We start from the raw sequence: 27,475 nt of genomic DNA, 5'->3' as shown, positions 1-27,475 counted from the left end.
AACTGATGATTTTCCATCTTCCTTTCCAAGATGCCTTTTATTTCTTTTTCTTGCCTAATTGCACTGGCTAGGACCTCTAGTACTATTTTAAATAGAAGCAGTGAAAATGAGCATCATGGTCGGGTTCTTGATCTTAAAGGAAAAGCTTTCAATCTTTCACCATTGAGTATGTTAGTTGTGAGCTTGTCATGTAGGACCTTTATTGGGTTGAGGTTGAGGTAGTTTCCTTCTATTTCTAGTTTGTTGAGTGTTTTTTATCATGTCAAATTTTGTCAAATGCTTTTTCTGCATCAGTTGAGATGATCCTGCGGGTTCCCCTCCCTCACCATTTTCTGAATGTGGTATGTTACGCTGATTTTTATATGTTGAACCTTTACATTTCAGGAATAAATCCCATTTGGTCATGATATATAATTCTTTTAATGTGTTGTTGAATTATGTTTGCTAGTGTTTTGTTAAGGATCAACCCCAGTTTTTACAGATGACGGATCAAACCTTGAAGAGGTGAGACGGTTTCCCCCTAGCTGGTCATCTAGTAGGTGGCTAGATTGGGGCTCACACCGAAGTCTGTCCAGTACTAGAATCCATGGCCATTTTCATGATGCCAGGCTGCCTCTTATCACTTCACAGTGGGATAAGGGAAAGTGTGGGCTAGCAAATAATATCTCTGTGACTTTACAAGGAAAGAAAAAATTAGCCATTTCTGAACCTTGGAGTGCACATCTGAGAAATAGGAATGATGACGCCTACTTCCCAGAGGTGTTTGTGATGTTTAGCATTAGATAAGGAAAATAACGGAACATCCTGGGAATTTACTTAATGGTAGCAAGTACGGCTCTCAGCCCTTGCTTTGGGACCCCCATCTCAAGTGCAACATGCCCCCCAGTCTTTGAGGCTTCCTGTGCAGGCTTTTGAGCAAAGTACTGATTTTTGTTCTCTGCTATAAATATTCCAGAAGCATGAAACCCTTCAATAGGTTGTCCCGTGACTGTACATTCTGACCAACAAGGAGGGCTTTATTTCCCTGTGACTCCTCCATTCCGTTATGCAGCTCCTTCTAAATACATCCAGCCACTGATGTTTCAAATATCCTTGTCTTTTGGTTCCCTTTCAGTGGCTTCTTTCTCTTCCTCATCTTCTTTTTTTGGCAAGCTTGGGCCCACAGCATTGCTGGTGGAGACACCTGGCCTTTGTGGGAGCGTTTCCACACGTTTAGCACAACGGCCTCATGCAGACCAGTTCTGGCCAGCGTGCAGGAGGGGTAACCGGATGCACACTGGAGATGATGAGATTTTTCCAAAACAACTCAAGAGAAGAAGAAAGAAGAGACTGGCAAATCCACAGATTTGCTGTTGGTTTTCTGGGCTACACTCTTCTCTCACTTAACAAGAATTTGTCCTCTTCCTTGTACAAGAAAAACACAAAGCATGGGTCCTGAGAATGTGCTCAGAGTGTGGTCTGGGGAGGGAACTGCGTGCTGACCATGGGGACTCAGGGGATGGGGCTGTGTGCTGACCACGGGGGACTCAGGGGATGGGGCTGCATGCTGACCACGGGGGACACAGGGATGGGGCTGCGTGCTGACCACGGGGGACACAGGAGATGGGGCTGCGTGCTGACCATGGGAGACACAGGGATGGGGCTGCAGGCTGACCACAGGCAGCAGGTTATAACTCTCTCTGCAAGGGCTGCAGTTGGAACTGCTATTAAACTGCATTGCCGATGCAGGAACATCACAGAGAGCTGCACTCCCGGAGCTGAAGTTTATGCGGTGTGTTCCAGCCAAAAGCCTCAAAGCCCTCAGTAAAGTCATAAATTCCAGAGTCCTTCATCTCTGAGATACAGCCAGTTCCAGGCCCCATTTCACAGCCCAAAGCCGGTACATTCAGTGCACGGTGATTGGTGAAAGGGGCCTTTATGAGTTTGCTGCTGCTGGAGCCCAGAGGGGAGGGTGAGTGGAATGTACTGGAATGTCTGGCAAAAGGCAGAGGCAGATTCCGGGGCTAAGCTGCTTAGTGGGCCCAGCGGGGCTGAGTTCAGATCTCTGGCACAGCCGCCTGGCTAACCCAGACTCTGCACCAGCTCCGCAGCCAGGAATGGTGAGGGACGGGGAAGGGGGCAGCCTCTGCCCAGCTCCCTCTCCAGAGAGAATGTGTGGCGGGGGGGGGGGGGCAGTGTCCTGTCCTCTTGCCTGGCACCCTCCCAAGGCTGAGAGAAGCCTTCCTTCCCCCTAGACCATGCCCCAGCCTCCCCCTTATGTTCAGGCACGTAGGCAATACACATGCCCTGGGGGCCAGAGCCTCATCTGGCCTCCTTCCCCACCCTCATTCATGGGCTCTTTCTGTGACCGATACTGTTTACGACCTACCAGTTTCGCCGGTGCATTGGGCTCTGGGGCTGCTGTGAACATGACCCATGAGGTCTCTGCCCTCTGACTGTACTATCCCGCCAGGGGGAAACCACTGAAAAGTCAGTCAACAGAGAGCAAGAACATCGCAGATCATTACAAGTTCTCTGAGGAAAAGCAGAAGCAGGAACTAGCAGTGAGGAGGGGTCTGTGCTCCACAGAGGGGTGGTCAGAGAAGGCTCTGCAGCAGCAGGGGCACCCGGCTGGGGCAGAGGGAGGGAAGGGCTTGCAGCACTCCAGGCACAGCCAGGGGGCCAACGGGGCGGGAGCTGAGGAACTGCGGAGCTGAGCAAAAGGACATGGGGTAGGACACGTGGCCCTGGTGGGAAGTTGGGGGCTGTTGGAAGGCCAGGAGAAGCAAGAGAAGGATTTTAAGCCCTGCTAAAAGTGCTACCGTGTGCACATGTGCATGTGTGTGCACATGTGCGTGTGTGTGCACGTGTGTGCAAGCTGTGAATCACTGCAGGTGCCGGACGGCAGAAGCAAAAGGAGGGCAGCTGGGGAGGAGAGCATGGGATCGTTCAGGGGAGCAGCGAGGAGGGTACAGGATATCCAGAGGAAAGGCGGTGGAAGCCTGGACTCCAGGGAAGAGGGTGGGGCTGGGGCGAGTGGGCTGACTAAAGATCGGTTTTACAAGTAGAACCAACAGGACTTGGAGGTGAACTGGAATCCAAGGTGAGTGCTGGGTTTTTTTCCTTGATGGTGCACTTTCTGATGAGGAAAAGCCTTGGGGAGGGACCATAGCTTAGCAAAGCAGTAGGTAGGGACAGGGCAGCTCAGGGGAGGAAAGAGGGAATACAAGTCACCAGTGGGTGGGTGTCCTCTCCCTAACCCCTCTCTATCCTCCAGGGCATCTGCCTGCACTGCTCCACCTGGAATGCGCTTCCTGTTCTGACCACCCTGGGAAGCCTTCTTCCTCCTTTCTTCACCATGCAATGCTCCTTCCAGGCAGGCCTTCTCCCCACTTCTCTAACCTGAGGAGGGGTCCTGCTGGGACATCTTCTGCATGGTGCTGTTTCACTTGCTTCTCAACCCTCAGCTGTTGGGGCTCAGACAGGCGAACCATTTGGTGCAGGATGGAGAAGGAGGGAAGGAGACCATGGCCAGAAAAGCTGACCCTGCATAGAAAAGGCCTCCTAAGTACAGCCACCAGCAGAGCGGGACCAGGAGGCCCAGTGGGTAAGGAAAAGTCCAGCCCCGGAACTGAGGGATGCAAACCAGCAAGGGAGCAAGGCCAAGGTATAGCCCCTGTGGTTCAGAGTGACAGTCGCAGTGGAGGAAGAACACTAGTGGGCAGCCACAGGACGGGAGCGGGGTCCAACCCCAAAGGGAAAGGCAAGGGGGCAAGTGAGAGCTGGGTGGGGGATAAATCCCAGACATACAGACCGGGTCAACCCAGCGGAGGACAGGTATGTGGTCTCCCCTGTCTCCAAAGGTGTCACACCCCCAGGCCACAGTAGAGCCAGACCCCTCCATCAGGTGTATCCCAGCTCCCATGGACCGAGTGCCAGGTACTGCGGCAGACAGCGACTTCACGTCACACTCACACCACCCTAGCAGGTAAGGACTACTGGTGTCTCATCCTGTGCCTGTGGACGCTGCCACTCAGCAGTTGCCTAGGGCCTCAAAGCCGGAAAGTTGCAGTCCTAGACAGGGGGCACACCTGGTTGGAGTATCATCCTGTACACCAAAAAGGATGCGGGTTCGATTCCTGGTCAGGGCACGCACCTAGGTTGTGGGTTCAGTCTCCACTTGTGGTGCATACATCTCTCTCACATCAATGCTCCTCTCTCTCTCTCTCTCTTTTTCTCTCTCTCTCCTCCCCACACCCTTCCCTCCCTCCCTTCCTCTCTCTCTAAACCAATAAACGTATCCTCAGGTGAGGATTTGTAAAAAGCTGCTAAGGGTGGCAGGTCGGGATCTCGGGCGTGTCTCACTCCAGAATCCTTACCCTTTCCACCACAGCAGCTTAGCCGTGGAATGGGCCAACTTCGCTTGGGACTGGGCAAGGATGCAGGCTGTGGTGTTAGTGCCAATGCCTGCAGGGACTTTGGGGACAGTCGGGCCAGGCAGCAGCAGCAGCAACAGGTAACTCACCATTCAACCTCCTCCCCCGTCTCGTCATAGTCCCTGTCCTGCTCCTTCCTCTGGGGTCTGCAGCCGGGGACCATTTGAATGGCTCCGGTCCCCCAACACTTAAATCCCAGCTCTGTCTGCTGCTTTGTGACTCAGAAAAGGCATGCTGTGCAGCTCTGGGGGATTGAAGGGCACGCCCCCACTTCTATAAGAGGCATCGTTCTGTTCTACCAGGTCCTTGGCGTTTCTCACGTTTGCGGAGCCTTGTCTGGTATCCAGACCAGAGCTTCGCAAATGTTTTAAACCGATGGCACATTTTTAAAGGATGCTCTTGGTACAGATCGACTAGGTAAACAGAAGAAGCTGCTCTGGGCTCACCTAGCCTGACACTGTAACCCATTCCAGACCCCCCAGCTGGGAAGCTCCGCCTGGGACATTAGATGGGCACTGTTTACGGCTTTATCACCACTTCCCCTTCATTCTGGTTCCCTTGTTCTCCGCCCTGTTGGGGACCGGGCCCCAGAATGACCCAGCTTTGCGTTCTGACATATCCGCTCTCTTCCACTCTGTGCCTTAGAAATCGTGCCTGCCTCCCCTCCCCCTGTACCCCCATTCCATCATTTCCTTTGAATCAGAGGCTCTTTGATCTTTATTTATGCAAAATGTCTAGCACATGTCTGGCGCATGGTAGGCATCCAAAATATGTTGGCTTAGCCCCCCTTTCCTACCCTAACATACGTAGCAGGAAAGCAACTAGATCACTTGGCAATAATCTATCCCAGATTTTCTGAGACGGTCCCATATTTAAATGATTTTATCCCTTTTTAAAAGGCAACGATTAAATGGATAATTACATGAAGTCTTGTTCTGAAAGAAAGGTTTGTCCAAGTGCTGTGGTGGACAGAATTCTAGGATGGCCCCTGGAATTCCTGCCCCCCCCCCACCGTGTGCCCAGAATAATCCCTGTCAGTGTAAACAGTGCATTTCACCCTCATAATGAAGTTACTGTATTTTGCCATGTATAATGTGCAGCTTTTTGGCCTAAATTTTTGAGGGAAAATAAGGATGCGCATTATACACGGGTATAATGTTTACATACATGGGTATGGTAATGGGCATGATAATACTGTGTATAATGCACACAAAAACCTGGTTTCACATTATATGCAGGAGCGCGTTATACATGGAAAAATACAGTACGCTACACGGCACAGTTGACTGCAAAACAGCGAGACTATCCAGGTAAGCCTGATCTCTCCCCACGAGCCCTTTAAAGCAGGGCATTTTCTCAGGCTGGTCGGAAGGGAGGAAGTCAGAGATGCAACAAGGCTTTGCTGGCTTGAAGGTGGAGAGGCCACGGGGCAAGGCGTACAGGTGGCCTCTAGAAACTGAGAGGTAACCCAGCTGGCAGGCAGCAGAGAAAACTAAACGGGCCCCCAGTCCTGTCATCAAGGAACTGAATTCTGTCCAAAACAGAATGAGCTTGACGGCAGGGTTTTGTCCAGAGCATCCGCGCTACATGACTCAGCTGGGCTGACCTCTTGCTCAGCTGAGCTGAGAGCCCGGCCCCTGCACACCAGGGTCCTGACTCACAGGACTGTGAGCGCAGTGGGCGTGAAGCTGCTAAATTCGTGAAGATTTGTTACAGCAGGAGGAAAGTAACACAGGCCCTGGCTGCTGTGGCTCGGTTGGTCGGAGCGTCGTCCTGTAACCAAAAGGCTGCAGGTTCAGCTCCTGGTCAAGGCACACATCTAGGTTTAGGGTTCAGTCCCCTGTTAGGGTGCATACGGGAGGCAACCAGTCGATGTTTCTCTCTCACATCAGTTTCTCTCTCTCTCTCTCTCTTCCTCGCTCTCTAAAAGCAATGGGACAAAATGTCCTTGTGTAAGGAAAAATAAACAAAGTGATCTTTATTTTAAAAAAGAAAAGTAATACAGGTACAACTAACATCAAATAGATTCACCACTTTTCAGTGGTGAGCTCAGTGAGTTTTGACAAATTTAGTTACACATGCAGCCACCTTCACCATCAACAGAAAGGACATTTCCAGCGCTCCACAGCTCCTTTTGTCACACCCTCCCCCCAACTCTTTGAAATGCCTGTTTTCTGTTCCCGTCATTTCTTGCCTAGAACGTCATATAAATGGGACAGATATAGATAGCCCTTTGCGTCTGGCTTATTTCACGTAGCCCAACACTTTTGAAATTCCTCTGCCTTGCCGCGTGCATCCGTAGCTCGTCCTTTCATTGTTGGGTAGTGTTCCGCTGTATGAATGTATCCTGATTTATCTGCTCACCTGATGTGCCTGGATGGTTTTCAGTGATGAATAAGACTGCCCTGAACATTGGCATAAAAGTCTGTGTGTAGACATGTATTTTTATTTCCCTTGGTAAATATCTAAGTATGAATTGTATATGTTGTGTTTAATGTAGGAGAAACTGCCAAAGTCTCTCATTTGAACTATTCACGTGAGCATGTAGTAGCATCTCATGAGATTTTAATTTGTATTTCCCTAGTGATTAATGCCGTTGAGCATCTTTTCATTTGCTTATTTGCTATCTGGGTGTCTTCCTTGGTGAAGGCTCTATGCAAATCACTCATTTTTTTTGGAATGTTCTAGATACAAATCTTCTATCAGCTATGCGTTTTGTAAACATTTTCTCCCAGTCTATGGTTTATCTTTTCATTTCCTTAACAGTATCTTGTGAAGAGCAGAAATTTTTAATTTTGGTGAAGCCCAATCTATCAGCTTTTTTATGGTTTGTGCTTTTTCTGTCATATCTAAAAAAATCTGTGCCTGACTGAAGGTCACAAAGCTTTTCTTCTGATAGTTTTATCACAGTAGCTCTTATATTTAGGTTTATGATCGATTTTAAATTAATTTATTATGTACGATGCAAAGAAGTGGAAAGGATTCGGGTTTTGCTTATAAATAAACTATCGAGCTGTTCCAGAACCATTTAGTAAAGGATTACACTTCTTTATTGAATTGCTTTTGTATCTTTGTCAAAACAATTGACCGCGCATGTGTGAGGCTATTCTGTTACTTTATACATCTATTTTTAAGTCATACTTAATGCTTTGGTTACTATAGTTTTATAGTAAGTCTTGAAATGATGTAGAGTGAGTCTTTCAGCTTTGTTCTTTTTCAAAACCCTTTTGACTGTGGGGAACCATTCCAAGCGTGGGAAATGTGGCTCAGCCCCCAATCGAAAAAGCCAGTGGGAAGCGAGGTTGGTGGGCAGGACCCACGTCCATGGATAGGTTCTCCAGTAGGAAATCAGGCCTGCATTGTACCTTGACTGCTATGAGACTTGCTTTTGCTAAAACTCCCTCACCCTGAGGCAGCAAATGTTTACTGAGTATCTTTAACTTCCTAAAGTCTGTGCTAAGCCACCCAGGTATGGAGTGTGAGTAGTTTCCCCCTTGAGCTGTAACATCCTTCTCTTTGAAGCAATCAGCAGTGTTCTGTCCTTTGTCATCCTTAAAAGGTAATCACCTGTGGTGAACCTGTGCATGGTAAATGAGGATCGCCCTCGATGTAATGTGCCCAGAAAAGCAATAAAAGCCTGTCCAGGTGGGGGTCAGGGGCCCTCTCTCTAACTTGGAGAGCAGCCACGCAGCCCCTTTTTCTCCATAGGATTTCTGTAGTCCGTGTATATTTGAATATTGCAACCACAACAGATCCTGCTGGCAGGTATCTGCGTCATTTGACTATTCTATATCCTTTACATTTCCACATGAATTTTAGAATCAGCTTGTCAACTTCCATGAAAAAAACATTGAAGGATTTTGTTCAACATACAGACTACTTTGGGGAAAAATGATAGTTTAACAATATTGAGTTTTCCAATCCAGGAACCAGGTATAACCCTATACTTATTTAGTTCTTTCATTTCTGTCAGCGGTGTTTTATAGTTTCCGATTCAGAGGTCTTGTACGTATTTTATTAATATTTTCCCAAAATATTTAATTTGTTGATGCTTATATAATGGTGTTTAAATTCTTATGCCCAGTAACTCATTGTTAGCATACAGAAATACAATTAATATTTGTAGCTTGACTTTTGCAACATCGCTAAACCTGCTGATTAGTTCTAGTAGCTTTTCAGTGGATTCCTTGGGAGTTTCTGTGTCGATGATCTTGTCATATGCAAATAAAGTTTTACCTTTTTCCTTCTAATCTGTCAGCCTTTAATTTCTTTTTCCTGGCTTATTGCACTGACCGGGACCACAAGTAAAATACTAAATAGAAATGGTAAAGGCATTCCCTCCCTTATTCTTGAACCTAAGGGGAAAGCATTCAGTTTTTTAGCATTAAATGCGCTGTCAGCTGTAGGCTTGTCATGGAGGCGCTTTGCTGGGTGGAGGAAGCTTCTGCTACTCTGAGCTTGCCGAGAGCTCGAAATCACGAATGGATCTCCAATTTTGTCTCATGCTGTTTCTTTATCTGTTGATATGATCATAGTTGTTTTTCTTTGTTGGTGTAGCAATAACGTAAATTATATTGATTAATCTAATATTGACACAGACTTGCATCTTGGGGAAAAACCCACTTGGTCATGAAATACTATCATTTTTATATATTGAAGAGTTTGAGTTAAAATGTTGTTAAGGATTTTTGCTAGTGTGTTCATGAGGGATATTGGCCTGTAGCTTTCTTCCCGTAAGATCTTGGCCCTGTGTTGGCATCGGGGTGGTGATGGTCTCAAATCATGAGCTTCCCAGTGTTGCTCGACTTAGATTTTCTGGAAAAGCTTGTGTAAAATTTCTATTATTTCTTAAAAGTTTCGTAGAATTTGCTAGTGAAGCCATCTAAGCCTGGAGTGGTTTTTTTAGGAAGGTTTTCAATTATGAGTTCATTTACTAGAATTATTATATAGCCATAGAATTATTTCCTAGATCTAGGACTCATCAGGTTATCTATTTCTTCTTGAGTAGTTTGTGTCTCTTAAAGAATAGATGCATTCCATGTAAGCTGTAAAATTTATTGGCTTACAATTGTTCATGATAAACTCATTATTACTTTTTAATAACTAGGGATCTACAGTGATATCTCCTCTCTTACTCCTTCTCTCTGTCGCTGAATAGTCTTGCTGGGAGTTTATCAATTTTATTCATCTTAAAGCAGCAACTTTTGGATCTATTGATTTTTTTCTATTTCATTTGTCTCTATTATTTTCTTTCTTCTGCTTAATTTGGTTATGCAGAAGAAAGAAAATTTGGTTAATTTCTTAATTTGGTTAATTTACTCTTCTATTTCTAGTTTCATAAAGTGGAAGCTGAGGCCACTGATGAAGACATTTCTTCTTTACTGATGTGGCCATTTGGTGCTGTGAATTTTTTCTAATTACTGCTTTCTCACTGTTTCACGTGAGTTTTGATATGTCGTATTTTTATTTCTATTTAGTTCAAAACACTTATTAATTTTCTCCTTGATTTTTCTCTGACCTATAGAATTTTTAGAAGCGTTTTTATCGGTGTTTATTGAATTTTCAATGTGTGTGAATTTCCAGATATTTTTCTGTTACTGTGGTCAGAAAGCATAATTGGTATGAGTAGAATTCTTTTTAATTTATTGAGATTTGTTTTGTGGCCCAGAGTATGGATTATTTTGATAAAAGTTTGTATGTGCACTTGAAAAGATTATATATTCTGCTAATGCTGGATTGAGTGTTCTATAAATATCAAATATATCAAGTTGACTAGTGGTATTGTTCAGTCTTCCAGGCCTCACTGATGTTTCGTCTGTTTGCTGTGCCCCTGGGAGAGGAGTGTCGAACTTTCCCACAGTAGTTGCAGGTTCGTCTATTTCCTTTTCAACGCTGTCCTTTTCTGTTTGGATACTTTCAAACTCTGTTATTACACTCTGCACACACATTTAGAGTTGTTTTGCTTTCTTGCTTTCACCCCTTTCTAATTATATAACAATCTTCTTTATTTCTGCTAAAATTTCTCATTCTGCATGTACTTTGTCTCAATACGTAGTCCCTCTAGCTTTACTTTGGTTAGTATTGCGTGGGAGGAAAACTTCTTCCTTCTTCCCATCTACATTCTTTGGCGGTCTACTAATTACATTAACATAAGACAGGTTAAAAGAAATGTGATCTGGGACATGCAGAAGCCCATAAAAACCTGAGACTCACGGAAGGGACCACAGCAGGCAGCTTTCAGACCAACAATAAAGTTGTGAAGAATCGACAAGGCAAGGTTGGTCTTGGGTATTGAATTAGTGAAGAAGTAATCGGTTTGTTTATGTAGCCTTCTCAGCCCTGTGTTTCCTACCTCTTGTGATGGGGGGTGTCTTTTATTCTCCTGGCACTGGGAGAGTACCTTTTCCATGGCAGCTTCACCTCCTCCTTTCAGGGGGACAAAGGAAGGTCAGAGTGTCCCTCTTGCCCTGGCTGTTTCTCAAGTAACTTTAATTTGAAATAATCAGTATGCCAAAGTGACCTATTTTGGGGTGGCCCATGATGCTCCCCCCCAGTATTTACATAACATATCTTTACACACAGTTTTACTTATTCCCTATTTAAGTTTATAAATTTAAAGGGCATTTCTTAAAATAATAATAATAATAAACTGCATTTCTTGTTTTTCTTAGTCCAACCTAGCAGTCTTTGCCTTTTAATTGGCAGGATCAGAATGTGGACATTTGGTGTAATTGTTACTATGACTGGGGTGACGTCGGCCATCTTGCTATTTGCTTCTTATTTGTCACCTTCTGAATTGAGATGTTCTAAATGAGTCCACTTACCTTCACTAATGACTCCATTATCCCACTTTATTGTATTTGTAGTGATTGCCCTCAGGATTACCGCCCACACCTTAAAGTATCACAATCTGTGCTCTCTCTCATTTCCCCCTGCCTCTCCAGTTACCTGTGCGCGAGATCATGTGACTTGGCCCCGCACTCTTAGAGCCACATCCCACGTGGTACTTCTAGACTCTCTGGCGAGCTAGACCCCTTGTTCACGTGGGAGTGGAGGGCGAGGGCTAAAAGGAGCAGGGTGGAGCCACAGCAGCACCAGAATTTGACCCCTCTGAGCGGGATGGAGGGTCCGAGTAGAAGCTTAGCCAGACCAACAAGGCACAGGTGTAAAAAACCCCACATCTTGATTCAGACTATGAGCTCAGAGCTGGAGAGAAGGGCGAGTGCACATTGAGGAAACTCAGGACGAGCTGACAAGACAACCGGACCTGAGTCAGGAACAGAAATGGCGTGTTGTGGCAGATGGCCACAGGCAGAGGTGACACGGTGTCAGCCCACTGTGAATTTTAAAAACTAATGAAGGGATCGGGGCTTTCAAATGATGTGCAGCCACCAATCTGAACCAAATACCCACATCTCCAGGGGCAAGCGTGCTCCCAGATGCTATTTACGACACATTTAAAATTTCTGTCTCCTCCACTTGGCCGGGAAGGTCTGTGAAGTTAGGAATTATATCTGTCTCCTTCGCTAAGGGTGCCTGGCACATAACAGCTATGCAAACGTTGTCAAATAGGCGATGATAGGAAATCAGAAAGTGCGGGTTCCATCTCAGTCCCACCACTCAAGCAGGCTGGAGCACTTGCTTCAAGTTTTCCACCCCTTCCCTCCTCATCTACACAGTGGCGTGGTCACCATTTCAGTTTCCGGGGTTGTTGCAATGATTGATCAAGGAAGGATATGAATCGGATATGAATCTCATTCCAAAGACTTTGGGGAACGAGAAAGGTAACTTTTCTATTGCCTCTGTGAGTGAATTGAGTTTCTGGGTCAGCCACCATGCTGCTGGGCGGTGGAAATATTTTATCTCCATTAAGTGTCCTCTTAGGCATTTCCAGGGAAACCTTCCGCTCTCCTCCTCTGTTCCCTGGGATTAGCTTGAGCTCCGGAGGGCTCGTCACGAGACTGCATGTCTGTGTAAGGGGACTAGGACTCTCGACTTACATGCCATCATCCTCACTCACTTCGTCATCAGCTGAGACATCTGGTTTCCGGTCTGCTTTCTGTCCTTCAGTTCTCGTAGATTCTGACTGCAAAGCTGCTTTAGGTTCGCCAGTCTTCTCTTAGTCTGAGTCACGACATGCCTGCCCACAAACACGCAAACATTTTGGTGTGCCTGGAACACATGTGGGGAGTGCAAAGACCCAGCTGGGCTGTCTGTCTGGACACAGCAGAGAGTCAGTTCAGTCCTCCTGCCTTTTTACCCACTGCGGCCCTGCATGAAGTGTGTGGCTTTTCACTGTTCTCGCAGAAATAAAGGTTCCGATTCCCTCTGCTCTCAGGCCCCCTGACTCGCATGCAGTGTCTGGTGTCCCTTAGCCCTTCCCACAGGGTCATTCCAGAAACAGGGGCTCATGAGGCCTCTCTAGTGTCGTACCAATACCTCAGCTCTCTAGTTTCCTTTCTATTTTCTCTTCTCTTAAGTGGAGTTTTGTTTGGCTGGTTTTTGTTTTTTTCTGGAGGCAGGAAAAACTGATTCAAACTGATCTTATAGTCTTCTAAAACTATGATTTAAAATAATATTTTTGATTTATTTTTTACAGAGAGGGGAAGGGAGAGAGAGAGAAACATCAATGTGCAAGAGAAGCATCGTATTGAGAACTATTGAAAATGTATCGAAACTGTTTTGATTCATACATCAAAATATTACCCAGTTACCTATTTATAAAAGATATGCAAGTATTAGTCAATTATGACATATAAGGAAATTATTTAGCATTGTTTCGCTAAAAGCTTTAAAATCAATGCCCTTGATAAAGTGCTTCTCAGATAAGGTCAAGTTCAAGGAGTTCATCATCACCAAGCCATTATTATATGAAATGTTAAAGGGACTTATCTAAGAAAAAGAAGATAAAAAATATGAACAGTAAAAATGACAGCAAACTCACAGTTATTAACAACCACACCTAAAACCAAAACAAAAGAAAACTAAGCAAACAACTAGAACAGGAACAGAACCACAGAAATGGAGATCACATGGAGGGTTATCAATAGGGGATTGGGAGGGGGAGACAGGGGGGAAAGGTACAGAGAATAAATAGCATAAATGATAGGTGGAAAATAGACAGGGGGAGGGTAAGAATAGTGTAGGAAATGTAGAAGCCAAAGAACTTATAAGTATGACCCATGGACATGAACTATAGGGGGGGAATGTGGGAGGGAGCGGGTGGGCAGGATGGAGTTGAGTGAAGGGGTGGAAATGGGACAACTGTAATAGCATAATCAATAAATAAATCAAAAAATGGAAATAAATACTACTTTGATTGAAAAAAAAATCAATGCCCTTGACCCTTAAGTTACACATAGTATACATATTTTAAAGTCTCTCTTTTTCTTTTGTTTTAAAAAAAAATGCTTGTTCTCTATTTTTAGCAGGTTCAGGCTTCTGTGTTTTCTTGGCTCTGACTGCGATATCTGCCTTAGACACCCAGCTCCTCGGGAGCAGACACTGTATTTTTTGTAGGATTTCACCCATTTCCTGATAGGTCGGTTCTGATGACTCTTTCGTCTCCCCTTCTCACTCACGCAGGGTACTCTTCTCAAACACAGTCCTCCCCTCCAGCCCAAGTGGTCTCCCTGAAGTTCATTCCTTCCCCACTATGTACTGAGAATCAATGATATGACATATGTTGGGGGGGTGCAGAAAAGTAAGTGAATGATACGACCTGATGCCTGTCGGGCACTGTATGCCACCCGCTTTTCTTAATGGTGTCTATGTGTTTTTTCAGTCTCAACTCTTTGAGGTATATATTGTTATTACCTTCCTTTCACAGCTGAAAAACCCAAGTCTCTGAGAGGCTGAACATCTTTCCAAATTTTTCCAAGTACAGCCAGGATTCTATCCCACGAAGTCCAGCTCCACAGTGCAGACTCCAAGCCTCCATGCTGCCCCAGGACCCAGGAACTTTGTCAAATTTCTACCAAAACCTGAGGGATCCTTAAGTAGAAATAAGTCAAATATGATTGATGTTACAAAACTCTAGTCCAGCCCTGGCTGGTGTGGCTCAGTGAATTGAGTGCTGGCTTATGAAGCAAAGGGTCACTGGTTTGATTCCCAGTCAGGGCGCACATCTGGTTTGTGGGCCAGGTTCCCAGCTGGGGGCGTGCAAGAGGCAACCACACATCGATGTTTCTCTCCCTCTCTTTCTCCTCCCTTTCCCCTCTCTCTAAAAATAAATAAATAACATCATTAAAAAAAGAAAGAAAGAAACTATAGTCCACTCAAGCATGAGCGAATTCCCTGTCCTAAAGTAATGATGTGGGCTAGTGAATGGGATGTAGCCAGTGGTCGTCCACACTTTGCACAGAGCACAGAGAAGGTGCTCTGCCTGGAGCCCATGAGGTCCTTGCCTTCGCTGGTAGACCCTTGCAGGAGAGATGGGCAGTAGAGCTGCCAGAGTCTGAAAGCTCTTCCACACCATCTTCCACAACTGCTTCTCTGATCTCCCTTGTTCCCACCAAGTAACCAGCTGGTTGTCCCAGGTGCGGCCCCTTACAGTTTACACACCTTAGGAGTTTGCCCTTTGTTTTCATACGGGAAGCTGCTGTACTTTTAGGCACTACCAAGTATATTCTCACCTCCCATTGGCTTTTTGTCTAGAAGAATACTGAGTGGGGAGAGTAAGGACATGGTGGAGCCGTGGCTCCTGCGGTGGTCACAGAGAGGAAGCAGGGAGTCCAACCAAGGGAAGTCAGGGCCCATTGGCGTTGGCAGTGAGAGCGAAAACAAAGAGGGAGGGGAAGCTTAACAGACTGAAGAGGTCAAGCTATGGGTAGAAAACAACATCTGAGAATGAAAAGAGCAAAACCAGTGAATAATCAAGGCCAGGGTCCTTCAGAAACAAGTTGAGAGCAGAAAAATTCTAACATGCAGACAGATGCCTAAAGCATCCAACGAAACGAGGTCATTATCGTAAACACTTCAATAGGCAGGTGGGTCAACCCAATCTCACCTTGCTGAACTCTTTGCGGAGCCCTTATCTTTTCTGAAGGGAAAGTAAGTATCAAAATATCACAAGGGTAGAGGGGTGTTTTATGGAATCCAAAGACAGGGGTGTAACTGAGTCTTAGAATCTTGCAAGGCTGAGGGACTCTCAGAAATGCAGGTTCTGCATTTCTACTTTGTTCTCTAAGACTTCAACAGCTCCTCGGCTTCAGTGTGAAAGTCCCATCCAGATTCTTTGTCTGGGTTCCGATTCTACATCCCAGGAAGGAAAGATTCTGATTGGCCCAGCCTGATCAGTCGCCCGCCCTTGGAATGAACAGTTGTGCCTACATTTGGGATCAAGTTGTGTTAGCACAGCTGGTGAGAACCTACCCGGTGGGTCAAGGCCCATCCTCCACGTTCACCATCTCCCAGGCTAGTCCATGTTGCTGTAAAGAGCAAACTAGATCGTAATACATGAAAGGATACCATGAAAATGTCAAGGACATCTAGGGGGTCAGGAGGCCGACCTCCCATGCAGCTGAAAACCCACATGTAACTGCAGTTCCTATTACAACTCTCATGGCTGAGATTTGTAACCATGGGGAATATTGGAAGCCCAAACTGCTCTTGTGCTAACAATGTTAGTTTCCATGCATTACAAAGATGCCCTGGGTATATAGGAAGAGTCCTGTAAATTGGAATCAATTTGTTTCAGCTGAGATTTGATTCTAAACCCTTTTGCCTGCAAAGGAGACAATGAGAGCTGAGCAGGCTTTTCAAGGCCCGGTCTCCTCATCTAGAAAGGAGAGTCACCTCAGAATTAGAGAAGGGGTGCTCATTATTTGGTATTCAAAAGTTAAAACAGAAGATTGCGAAGTACCAAACAAGGATGTTTGAAGGGGAAAGTGGCTGGATTTTAAGAACCCTCTAGATCCCTGGCTGGTGTGGCTCAGTGGATTGAGTGCTGGCCTGCGAACCATAAGGGTCACTGGTTCAATTCCCAGTCAGGGCACATGCCTGGGTTGCAGGCCAGGTCTCCAGTAGGGGTGCACGAAAAGCAACAACACATTGATGTGTTTTTCCTTCCCTTCCCCTCTGTCTAAAAATAAATTAAAAAAAAAGATTCCTCTATAGAATATGTCTTCTGGAGAATAAGCCAATTGCATGCCCTGGAGAGGATACTTTGTGTCGCTAATGATAATTATTCCTCATTAACTTGGCCACAAAGGAGCTTCGGTTTGTGCTGTGCATAGTGGTGCATGTAGCCACTTTCTTCTAAGTTAAATGCAAGCTACTTTAGACCATATGGTGTCTATGCTATAGATTTTACTAAATTTACTAGATCCTCTTACACTGTAAAAACAAACAAAAGTAACTTAAAAATATCACAAGCTTTCATTTAAAATTTTGTCTCAGAGATTCTTATGCTTGAGATCACAGCATTTATTTTGCAGCTGAAAAAGCTTTAAATTGCATTCTATTTCACATGAAATTCAAAGAGCAAAGCAGATTGATTTTTTAACTTATAACTTGCTATGGAGTCTGGATTGAATTATTTAACTTATTCGTGCTCTTTGGGGAGGAGAGGTAACATCATCCTGCCTCTGGAGTGTTTGGGGGACCCTTGAGCATAAAACCATCTTGTAGCTCGAAGGAACCCAGACAGCATTCTTCTCTGCCCGATGACAGGGCATGTGGAGGGTCAATTACCAATGTGCCCTTCAGATGTGTCCAAATGCTGCTCTTGTAATAGGGAAAGGGCCATGGAACATGGGGATGACTAGTATGGCCCTTATGTTCACAACCAGAAATTGAAAATGAAGCCATCTTTCTGCGATCCGTGAGCAGTTTAGCATAGAGATGAAAATAACCAAGGGCAAGAAAACCAAGTAGAGGTAATGAGGTTAAAGACGAAGAAGATCGAGTAAGTAAAGGCTATTAAGGGGAAAAGACATACACACAAAAACAGAAAAAACAGAAAAACCTATTTGAACATGATCATTAAAAAGAAAATTTCCTGGTGGACCTATTGATATCTTCTACAGGAAAGAAAAGTATTTCCACAAGAGCTAGGCTTTTCAGGGAAGGTTATGGGGATGGATATTCTTGAAGCTACAGCAGTAGCATCGGGCCACAAAGATGGATAACTTAGGAAGAGCCAGGCAGTGGCCGAGGAAGCACAGCGTGGGGAACAAGACAGAACGGTCCCAGTCCTTGAGGAGCACATTGTCTAGAAGAGGAAGATGCCTACATGAAAATGACAGGTGATGCTAGGGCTGCACAGGGACCAGAGAGGTGCTCCCGGGAACATATCAGAGATGTGCCTAACCTGGAGGGTGAGGGCAGCCTGGGAAGGCAGAGAGGATTACACGTTCAGTGGCCCTGGCTGAGGACAGAGAGTGGCAAGCCTGCATGCCAGAGCTCCCCTCTGCTATCCACTCAAAGCTGGGAGGGAGGACCCTATTGGCAACTGTGGCTTAAAGACAAATGCTTTGAACTTGAAGTCAGACCAGTTCTAGGTCCACCATGACAAGTTGCAAGACCTTGAATTTCCCCATCTCAGTTTCCATGTCTGTAAAATGGAAATAATAAAATAGTCCCATGATTCTAAGTGATTGTAAGATACCCCATGGATTTAATAAGAAATTTTCAAGGGAAGGGTGGGAAGAGAAGTATGCGTCAATTGCAATCGAAATACTTCCTGATTTCCACACTAAAATGGAAAATGATGTGCATCGTAGAACTGAGGAAATGTGCTGATGTGTACTTCTCAGGGTGGCTGTGAGGACTGAATCGGCTACTATGAGAACGTAATTTCACAATGTACTATGGCTAAATGTTTATGCTCCCCCCAAATTTATATACCCCAACTCCCAGTGTGGTAGTGCCACGAGGTAATTAGGTCATGAGGATGGAGCCCCCATGAGTGGAATCAGTGCCCTTATCAGAAGAGACATGAGAGTTTGCTCTCCCCCCCCACGCCACCCATGTAAGGATATAAGTATTATTACTTGCCTCACTCTCTGCATGGCCCAGCCTTTAATAATATAATAGAGACTCAAAAAATGAATATGTGAAAATCAAATCTTGAGATCTAATTTCTTCATGACAGTCATTTTTATTCAGTGGGATAAATCATTCTTAAAAACGAATATAGAGAGACTTCTGGGTGAATTCTATCGCTGTATTTTATAGTAGGAAAAACTAAGGATCGGAGAAATAAAATGACTTTTCTTCATACCCATGGTTCCTGGCACAGTTGGGACAGGAAGAGGGACTTTTTGTGGATGGTGTTGACCACTCTTAATAACTACGGTTATACACAGCGAGGTACTGGGACTGGCTGTGTAATCTCAGCTCACACAGAGCAGCTGTGGGGTGCCACCCCCCCTCGTGAGCAGTGTCTCAGCAACAGGGCCGTCCAAGCCTAAGCTGATTTCCATCTTGAAATTGGGGTGGTGGGGATGGAGCGAACGTAAGAGATACAAAGGGGTGCAATTATGAAGTATTCTACGACTCCTCCGTGGGAAGCAAAATCGTGCTCATCCGCAGGAAGAGAGCTGCTGAAATTGCAGGTCCATCTGCAACCCTCCAGAGGGTGGAAAGATTCAACCCTCCTGGTGGGCGCCTCACTTCCCCCCCCCCCCCCCCGAAGCCATTTACCTCGGCCTGGAGATGGCAAAGCAGAGCAGTCTCAGGTGTATGACTGGTTGGTGGCAGGCCTGTTCCCAGTAGGACCACAAGAGATTATAACTTTTCTGTAGACAGCAGGAGGCTGGGCTGGGCTGGGGTCAGTGATGAGGCTGGTAGAACCACAAGAAATGCATCTTTAAGTGCATTCAGTCACAGACCTACCTACACCTGTGCCCCAGCATCTCTGATGGGACATGTAGCGACCTTCCTGGGGGGAGGGGGGCTCATCAAAGTGTAGACACAGGCAGGATCCAGCGCGTGGTGGCTTTATCTATAGAAGGCAACTGAGGACAAGGGGGTCGCCATCTTCCACCTGGGGACACTGATGCCCGGTTGGTTAAATAACTGCGGAGAGCTTCCCGTTGCTGAGGGGAAGCAGAGCCAGGTCCCTTAACTCTTGCTGCTCCATCTGGCACGAAGTTGGTCTGCTCTTCCAGCTTAGCACACACCAGTGTGAACAGAAGAGACACGGGGTTTTCAAGCAGGAAGTAGGCTATGCAGCCAGTATCTGCTGCGTTCAGTTCTCACACCAGTATTCTAGTATTCCCTTAGCAGAGGGCAGGGTCGGGGGCTAGAATGCATAAGCAAGGTCCTGGGGTGGGGTGACTGCTCAGGAAAGGACCCGAGGTTCCCACCCGCAGTCCTAGCTTCCGGAGTTCTGGGCCACACGGACAGCTGTCACGAGTGCAGGGCCACGACCTCCTCGCAGTGGCCTCTCTCTGGGTCATCCCTGTCCCCTGGGCAGCGGGCTTGCACCGGGGCTGCAGCTCTGTCCTGCGGTGACCCGCCAGCCGGCGCCGCTCCCTCCCCCGGCGGCCCGCAGAAGCTGAGCTCGCTGGCCTCGCGCACCGCGCCTGTCCTGTCTTTGTTCGGAGTCATGGAGACCCGGAGGAGAGGGGGAGGCGTGACTTCGATATTCCTGTCGTTTTTAAACAAACGGTTCCTAATGTGTGTCTGTTTCGGGCCAGCCTGAGACTCCGTGGGCAGAGCCGGCTGCGCGGCGAGCCCTCCTTCTGCCCGTCCCCGCCCGCCGCGCCCTCGCCCCTCTGCACGCGCCCTTCCCGCGGCGGCGGAGAGAGAACAGCGGCGCGGGGAAGCAGCCAGGGCTGCGCGCGGGTGGGAGGCTGTTCCCGCCGCTCCGGCTGGCGTCGCGGAACGAGATGTTTTCCATTCATAAAACTAACCTCCCCGCTCAGCGACTTGCCGCCCGCCGCGCCCCGCGGGGCCCGCAGCAGGGTGGGGGTGGCCCGGGGGGCGCGCGGTTTCCAGGGCCCGGGGGCCTGAAGGGGCGCGTGGTCGCGTCTCGCCGGGGGCGGGGGGGGGTCGAATGTTACAAATCCTATCGGGTGTCCTCACTCCGTCTGCAAAGACGACGGACGCCGCGGCGGATGCGCCCTTCGGTGCGAAACGGAGACAAAATGGCTTGTGGTTCGTGTACAATAAAACCTCGCCCCCTGACTTCGGGCGTCCGACATCTTGTGACTTGCATCTTTTGCTCTGTCACAGATTTAGGGAGCGACTGTCCAACCATGCGCCCTACCCATTTGTAAACAACTGGCTTTTGGGGTCCCCGTTATTACCCTTTATGGTGGTGGGAGGGGGCGCGGGAGTGGGCAGGGCAGACGATGGCAGGGGCGAGGCGGGGCGGGGCGTTGTACTAATTCGAGATGCGATCTCCGTCCCAATAATAGACTGTTATTAACGATGATCCTCTCTGCAAAGCCCTTAAAATTGCCCCTCGACTTCCCCGGCAGCAAGAGGAGAGCCCCAATTCGCCGAGCTGACGCCTCCCCCACCCCCGCCACTCTCTGCTCTGGAAATTACAACCGCTCTGCGCGCCGCGCGGGGAGGAAGCTGCCGCGGCGAGAGGGAGGCGGGGAGGGGATCCCCGGGCCGACCAGACGTTCCTCCTCCGCCCGCCGGCTGCAGCGCGGTGCGGCCAAGGTCAGAGGCGCCGCCGGAGCGGCAGCAGAGAACCAGAGAAGCGGGTCTTTCCTGGGGGGAAGCGCAGGGCGAATTTGGCCCGCACCGGCAGCCGCCAGGAAGGGAGGTGAACGGAGGTCTCCTGGCCAGCGGGGCCCCGCGGAGAGAGGCGCCGGCTCAGCGACCCACCTGGCAGGTCGGCGGCCCCCCAGTCCGCGCGCGGGCAGTCGAGGCTGCAGCTGGGGCTCCCGGGCGCTGTCCGCCGGTTCGTGGTGCTGATCGCAGCCCCACTGCCAAGAGGCCTGCTCCCCCGCCTTCTCACCTACAGACCGCCCCGGCTGGGGGCGGGGCAGGGGCAAAAAGAGGTCCCTGGGCAGCTGCTCATTGGAGCCGAGGGCTTGGAGCAGGAAAGCCAGCGACCGGCAGCCCGGCCGCTGCTCCTGATGCGGAGAGGACACGCGCGCTGCAGCCGCCGCTGGCGCCAGTGCTGATTCATCACCTAGAGTGCCTCCCAGGCCACCGCCGGGGCAGCCGACCGGGCCCGGACTCTGGCCGCAGGGGGAAGCCGCTGGTGCAGGGGCCTCGCTGGCTCGAGGTGAGGACCCCTCCCTTCCCTTGCTCCCCGTCGTCTTAGGGCGGTGGCCCCAGAACAGAGAGAGGGGCGTGCCCCCGAGCTGTGCAGCAGTCATGCCTGTGTGATGCTCCCGCCTCCAGTGTCACCGGAGCGAACCAGGCTGGTTCCCCTCCGCCCGTCCCCGGAGCTTGGGCCATTCATTCCACCCCGGGACCTGAGCAGCTCGTCCTGCCCGCGCCGCGATGGAGGAGGAGCTGAAGTGCCCAGTGTGCGGCTCCCTGTTCCGGGAGCCCATCATCTTGCCCTGTTCCCACAACGTCTGCCTGCCCTGCGCTCGGACCATCGCAGTGCAGACCCCGGACGGCGAGCAGCACTTGCCCCAGCCGCTCCTGCACTCGCGGGGCTCGGGGCTGCCGGCGGGCGCCGCCGCCGCGCCCCCTCTGGACCACGACGCCGCGGCTGGCCCGGCCTGCAGCGGCGGGGCGGGCAGCGCAGCCAGCGGCCTGGGCGGGGGTGCGGGAGGTGGCGGGGACCACGCGGACAAGCTGAGCCTGTACAGTGAGACGGACAGCGGTTATGGCTCCTACACGCCCAGCCTCAAGTCCCCCAACGGGGTGCGCGTGCTGCCCATGGTGCCTGCGCCGCCCGGCTCCTCGGCCGCCGCGGCCCGGGGTGCCGCCTGCTCCTCGCTGTCCTCGTCCTCCAGCTCCATCACGTGCCCGCAGTGCCACCGCAGCGCCTCCCTGGACCACCGCGGCCTGCGCGGCTTCCAGCGCAACCGGCTCCTGGAGGCCATCGTGCATCGGTACCAGCAGGGCCGCGGGACGGCTCAGGGGGCGCCCGCGGTCCCGGCCGTGGCCATCTGCCAGTTGTGCGACCGCACCCCGCCGGAGCCGGCCGCCACGCTCTGCGAGCAGTGCGACGTGCTCTACTGCGCTGCCTGCCAGCTCAAGTGCCATCCGTCCCGGGGACCCTTCGCTAAGCATCGCCTGGTGCAGCCGCCGCCGCCGCCCGCACCCGCTGAGGCCGCCTCTGCGTCCCCGGGAGCAGCCCAGGGCGCCCCCAGCGGAGGCGGCGGCTGCAAGAGTCCGGGGGGCGCGGGCACCGGGGCGACTGGGGGCGGCGCCACCCGCAAGTCCCCCACGTGCCCCGAGCACGAAATGGAGAATTACAGCATGTACTGTGGGAGCTGCCGAGCCCCCGTGTGCTACCTGTGTCTGGAGGAGGGCCGGCACGGCCAGCACGAGGTGAAGCCGCTGGGGGCCGTGTGGAAGCAGCACAAGGTGAGCGCCCGCGGGGCAGGGGCCGGGGGGGGGGGGAGGGGGCGTCCCGGAGAGGCGTTCTTGGCCTCGTCCCTGGAGAACTGACGGAGAAGGTCGGCCGCAGGACCGAGCAGCGATTGCCTCGTTCGTTCGTTCGTTCGTTCACTCGTTCCCTCATCCGTCACTTGGCAAACACTTACATGAGCCCCAGGTACTCGGAGCTGGGTGTTGGAGACGGCAAGGGCATAGGAAGACGACGTAGCGGGCACCTCTGCGCCCCCCCACCCCCGCGCTTTTATGATTCTGCACGAAAGGCACCCAGAATGCAGAAGCAGGGCTCTCTCGCATCTGAAGTTGGCTAATTAGTTACCTTGATGACCTCTCCAGATGGAAGGCATCCAGGGCCCCTCCCTCCCCCGCAAAAGTTGTTTTATTTTTTAAGTCAAGTGTTACTACCTGCCCGCAGGAAAGTGTCCTGATGCCTTTGCGCTTGGATCATCTTCTCTGGAGGCAGGAGGGATTTGATCCCAGCCCTTGGTGAAGGGCTACACTCTTTCCTCCAGAGCACAACTCCCATCAGTTTCCAGAGCGGAAAATGTCCTACTCTCTCAGCTAGTCTCCAGCACTTCCTACCCGCCAAACGCTTCCCAGCCTAGAGGGGAGGTGTAATTCCTCAAGCACATTGTCTGCGAACAGGGGCATGTGCTCTTTGAAGAAGGAGCATCATTTTCCCCCAGAGACCTTCCCCTCTGAGGACTGTGCCGCAGTCGAAGTGGGAGTGGGGTGTAGCGGGAGAGCAAGCTCTTTGTAACCGAGCGACGCACACTTTCATCTGCAGATTGCACGAGCCTTCCTCCCCAGGGACCTGCCTGGGGGGCCACCTCCCAAGCAGAAATGAAACAGCCTCTAAATGCTACTGGCTGCAGCTCACTCGTGGCTGCCAATCAGGTCAGGCGCTTGGTATGGCCGCAGGGCAAGAGCGGGGGCAGTTCTTCTAAGGAACATTCACTTCATTGCTCATCTGAACGCTGAGCTGTACAAGGGGACTCACTGGCCAGTGAGGTCAGTGAGTCGGGCCTGACAGAGTTAGAGTCCCTCATTCAAGGTCCCCAACCCCGTCCGCAAATGTGGACGTTTATCATTTTAGTGCCCTCTTTCCAGTATACTTCTCATGCCTTAAAGAGGCAGGAGGTCTCCAAATCGCCCAGCAGGAAATGCATGTTCTGGTTGAGGAAAGAAACGGGAAAATAGAGTGATTCGCCACAACTATCTCCCGGAACCAACCAGAAATGGACAAGACGGGGAGTATAGACGAGAGGAGAAGAAGGGATAAGTACTGGATTTATCATACATAGTTACTACATAATTTCATCTGCTACAACATGCATGTTATCATCGTAATTTAACATGTTCAAATAAACCATCAGGAAAGGAAAAATGAGGAAGATTTTAGAAATCTGCCTTGGAGAGGGAAGTTTGCATCTTAGGGCAGACGGGCCATCTGCAGTCGGATCCCTCATTCCTGAGCTATGGTTCTCATTTGGGGACAATTTCACTCCCCTTCCAGAACATTTGGCAATGTCTGGAAACACTTTGGGTTGTCACATTCAGGGGGTACTACTGGAATGTAGTGAGCAGAGGCCAGGGAGGCTGCCAAACATCTCACAGTGCACAGGAAACTTCCCCCAAACAACTATCTAGCCCCAGATGTCAATAGCATCTCTGCTGAGAAACCCTGCTGTACAGTTACACAGACCTGGGTCCAGATCTCAGAGCTTGTATTCACTCGCTATGAGCTCTAGGCACAGTTTAAAACCCACTGGATAATAACGTCTAACTCAGATCGTTGTTGTAAGGAGTAAATGTAACACTGTACGTTTAGTCTCTACCACCGGACCTGATCCACAGTAACGAATACATGTTATTTTTCGCATTCTTTCACTTAAAACCAGTAGACCTGCAGAAAGCTACAGGGCGCGGCAAAGAGTGCTTATTTGACCTCAGTGACTTGGTTTCCTGGGGAAAATGCACTGATAACTTCTGACATTGTTTATGCTGAGTCCTAAAATAGCTTCCAGGAAATGGGAATGTATGCCTTGGGTTAGTTATCATTCTATGACATTTTGTTGCAAATTGCTTCACAGTGGTTGTAGCCGCATTGCTTATTTGGGTGGGTTTTTTTTTTTCAAGCAAAAAGACATTTTCCAAATGAAATCTTTTGCCAAGAGGCTGCGATCCAGTGCCGAGGCCAGAAGTACGGGCTCAGATTTCATGACCTGTTAAATTTTCACAGCTGAGGAGGCTAGAAGTTACTCAGGATGTTGTCAGCTAAATCTTTAGACTCAGTGAAGAGTGGGAACGGAAATAAGTTGAGACAAGCTTGCAACCCTAAGAGAGATTCAGCCTCTTACAAGAGAAAGTGGGCTGGATAATGAGTTACAGTTTCAAGAACCAAGGTCATGCAGGGAAAGTCACGGGTCATCCTTGACTTGGTGTTCGCAGCTGTTTTACAGCATTTCTGTCTTCATCCGACAATGGAAGTTGGTGAGGAAGTAAAGAGAGCCCATGGGACATTGCTCTGTAGAATGGGACAGTAATCTGGGAAATGCCACCACAGTGTCCCCGCCTTGTCCACAGTGTCATTCCCTGAGGTTTCAGTCACCCCCCGGTCAACTGCTGTCTGTAAATATGAAACGAAAATTCCCGAAATAAATAATTCATGAGTTTAAAATTTCACGCCATTCTGAGTAGCAGGAGGACATCTCTCACCTTCCTGCTCCATGTCAGCTGGGCTGTGAATCATCCCTTCGTCCATCGGCTGCACTTAGGGTATCACGTCCACCGCTGGGGCATCACAATGCTTGTGTTCGGGTCACCCGTATTCTGCCGAATAATTCCACATTCACATAACTTTTATCACAGTGTATCGTTATGATTGTATTTTTATTATGAGTTATTGTTCATTTCTAATGGTGCCTAACTTATAATTAAACTTAATCATAGGTATGCATATATAGGGGGAAAAGTATATGTAGGGTTCAGGACTATTTAAGGTTTAGGCCCCCACTGGGGGTCTCGGAATGTATCCCCTGCAGATTGGGGAGGGAACTGCCTGCAGAATCTAGCGTCTCGATTTTGCATTTAGTGCCACCACTTCAGGGAACCGAGACATCCTAAGTCCAGAAGGAATATTATGAGGTAGTGCTTTTGTGAAAGGCTGTTTCCAAGAATGAACAGCCATTCTGCCGTTCTCCTTCAGCAGGTGTGTTTTTCTGCAGGAAGGGGAATTACTGAGGGCCGCCTAGGAGCCTTCTCAACCAGGGGCTGGAGAGCAAAAGGGAAGACAGAGGAGGGCCCGGAGGGGGTCCGTGTTGCTTTGTGGGCAGGCATCTAAAGCACCCTGGTGACCTGGGAGGGGCTACCTGTGACAGATGGAGTGGAATAGTTTCATGCTCCCACTGTGGCAGTTTAAGTTCTTTAGTAAAACGTCCTGGGATTTTTGTGGTCGCTCTGGTCCAAAGACCCAGAAAGCCGTGAAAAGGCAGGTGTGTACCTGGAATGAGAATCAGCCAGGAGCCCTTCCCCAACCTCCTGGAGCCTGCAGGAGCCTTCCTCGGAGTCTTGCTTGTCTTCCTCCCCAGCCCGCCCTGGGCTCGCCATCCAGTTAGCGACTCGCGGGTGAAGAGACACGCGGCAAGACCAAAATCTGTTTTAGACCAAAGTTGATTATCACCTTTGAAAAACAGTGTAAAAACTCCAGGTCTTAGCTAAACATATTTTTAGCTGGTTTCCCGGGAAAGGATCAATTGTTTCGAAGAAGCTGTGGTGTGAAAAGAGGGTGGGCTGTGAAAGACAGGTCCGAGGGGGAAGTGCTTTTCTCCTGATTGCCTGTGGGTTATGGAATTCTAATTTTCCTGAAGCCCAAGGGAAAGGGTCAGTGTGGGTCACGTCTCCTCCCTAGTGTGACAAGTCACAGCATGTCGACAACGCCCGCTAGGTGCAGACAGTGGATCCAGCATTGCAATGGGCAGAAGGTGACTCCCAAACGGAGCTATGGAAAGCCAGGTAAGCCCCTCCTCCAGAAGTCTTTGAGAATCCCAGAAAATAGAAGAGTATCAACCCCTAACCTCAGTGACACCTCTGGATGACTGCTCCCAGCGAGTCAGCACCTCGCAAAGGCAAGGGAGCCAGAGGCCTGGAAATCTTAGGACAGCCAGACAGCTCTGACAAAGGCCCCCTGTCCTACCTCAAGTCACAAAAGAGATAAGGAAAGGCGTTTAGCCTGAAAAGCCTCCGGTGAAAGACTCCCTCCGTGAAAAGAGGTAACACATGACTGACGAAGGCTGAGCATGTAATCACAGCGGATTACATGCTCGTAAGTATAGTTTATTTGAATACGTATAGTACTTTGTAACACAATTAATAGAGGCCCATTGTTAATAATTAGATTTACACATGTAGAAGTGTAGATATTAAATAGCATCCCCGAATTTCAATTTGCAGTTTTTCTCCTAGAATTCTGCAGCATATTTATTTTGGGCCCATCCCTTTTTTTTCTTTACTAATGCAATATAAGTGTCTTTCCTGTCAATTAAGGCACGTCACTTTTTATGGCTGCATGCCAT

General features: G+C 49.1%; 1 protein-coding gene across 1 annotated transcript in view; it reads left to right on the top strand.

The window, feature by feature from the left end:
* The first annotated feature begins 21,732 nt into the window (after window positions 1–21,732).
* Window positions 21,733–27,475, top strand: part of TRIM67 (tripartite motif containing 67) — a 41,407-nt gene continuing 35,664 nt past the window's right edge. The window contains exon 1 of the mRNA XM_053912546.1: window positions 21,733–22,871. Within this exon, the coding sequence (XP_053768521.1) occupies window positions 21,831–22,871 (1,041 nt within the window). The 5' untranslated portion in view covers window positions 21,733–21,830. The remainder of the gene's footprint in view (window positions 22,872–27,475) is intronic.

The sequence above is a fragment of the Desmodus rotundus genome, chromosome 10 (assembly GCF_022682495.2).
Source record: "Desmodus rotundus isolate HL8 chromosome 10, HLdesRot8A.1, whole genome shotgun sequence".
In the NCBI taxonomy this organism is placed as follows: domain Eukaryota; kingdom Metazoa; phylum Chordata; class Mammalia; order Chiroptera; family Phyllostomidae; genus Desmodus; species Desmodus rotundus.
Note: the sequence above shows the minus strand (reverse complement) of the source record. Positions and strands in the feature narration are given on the sequence as shown.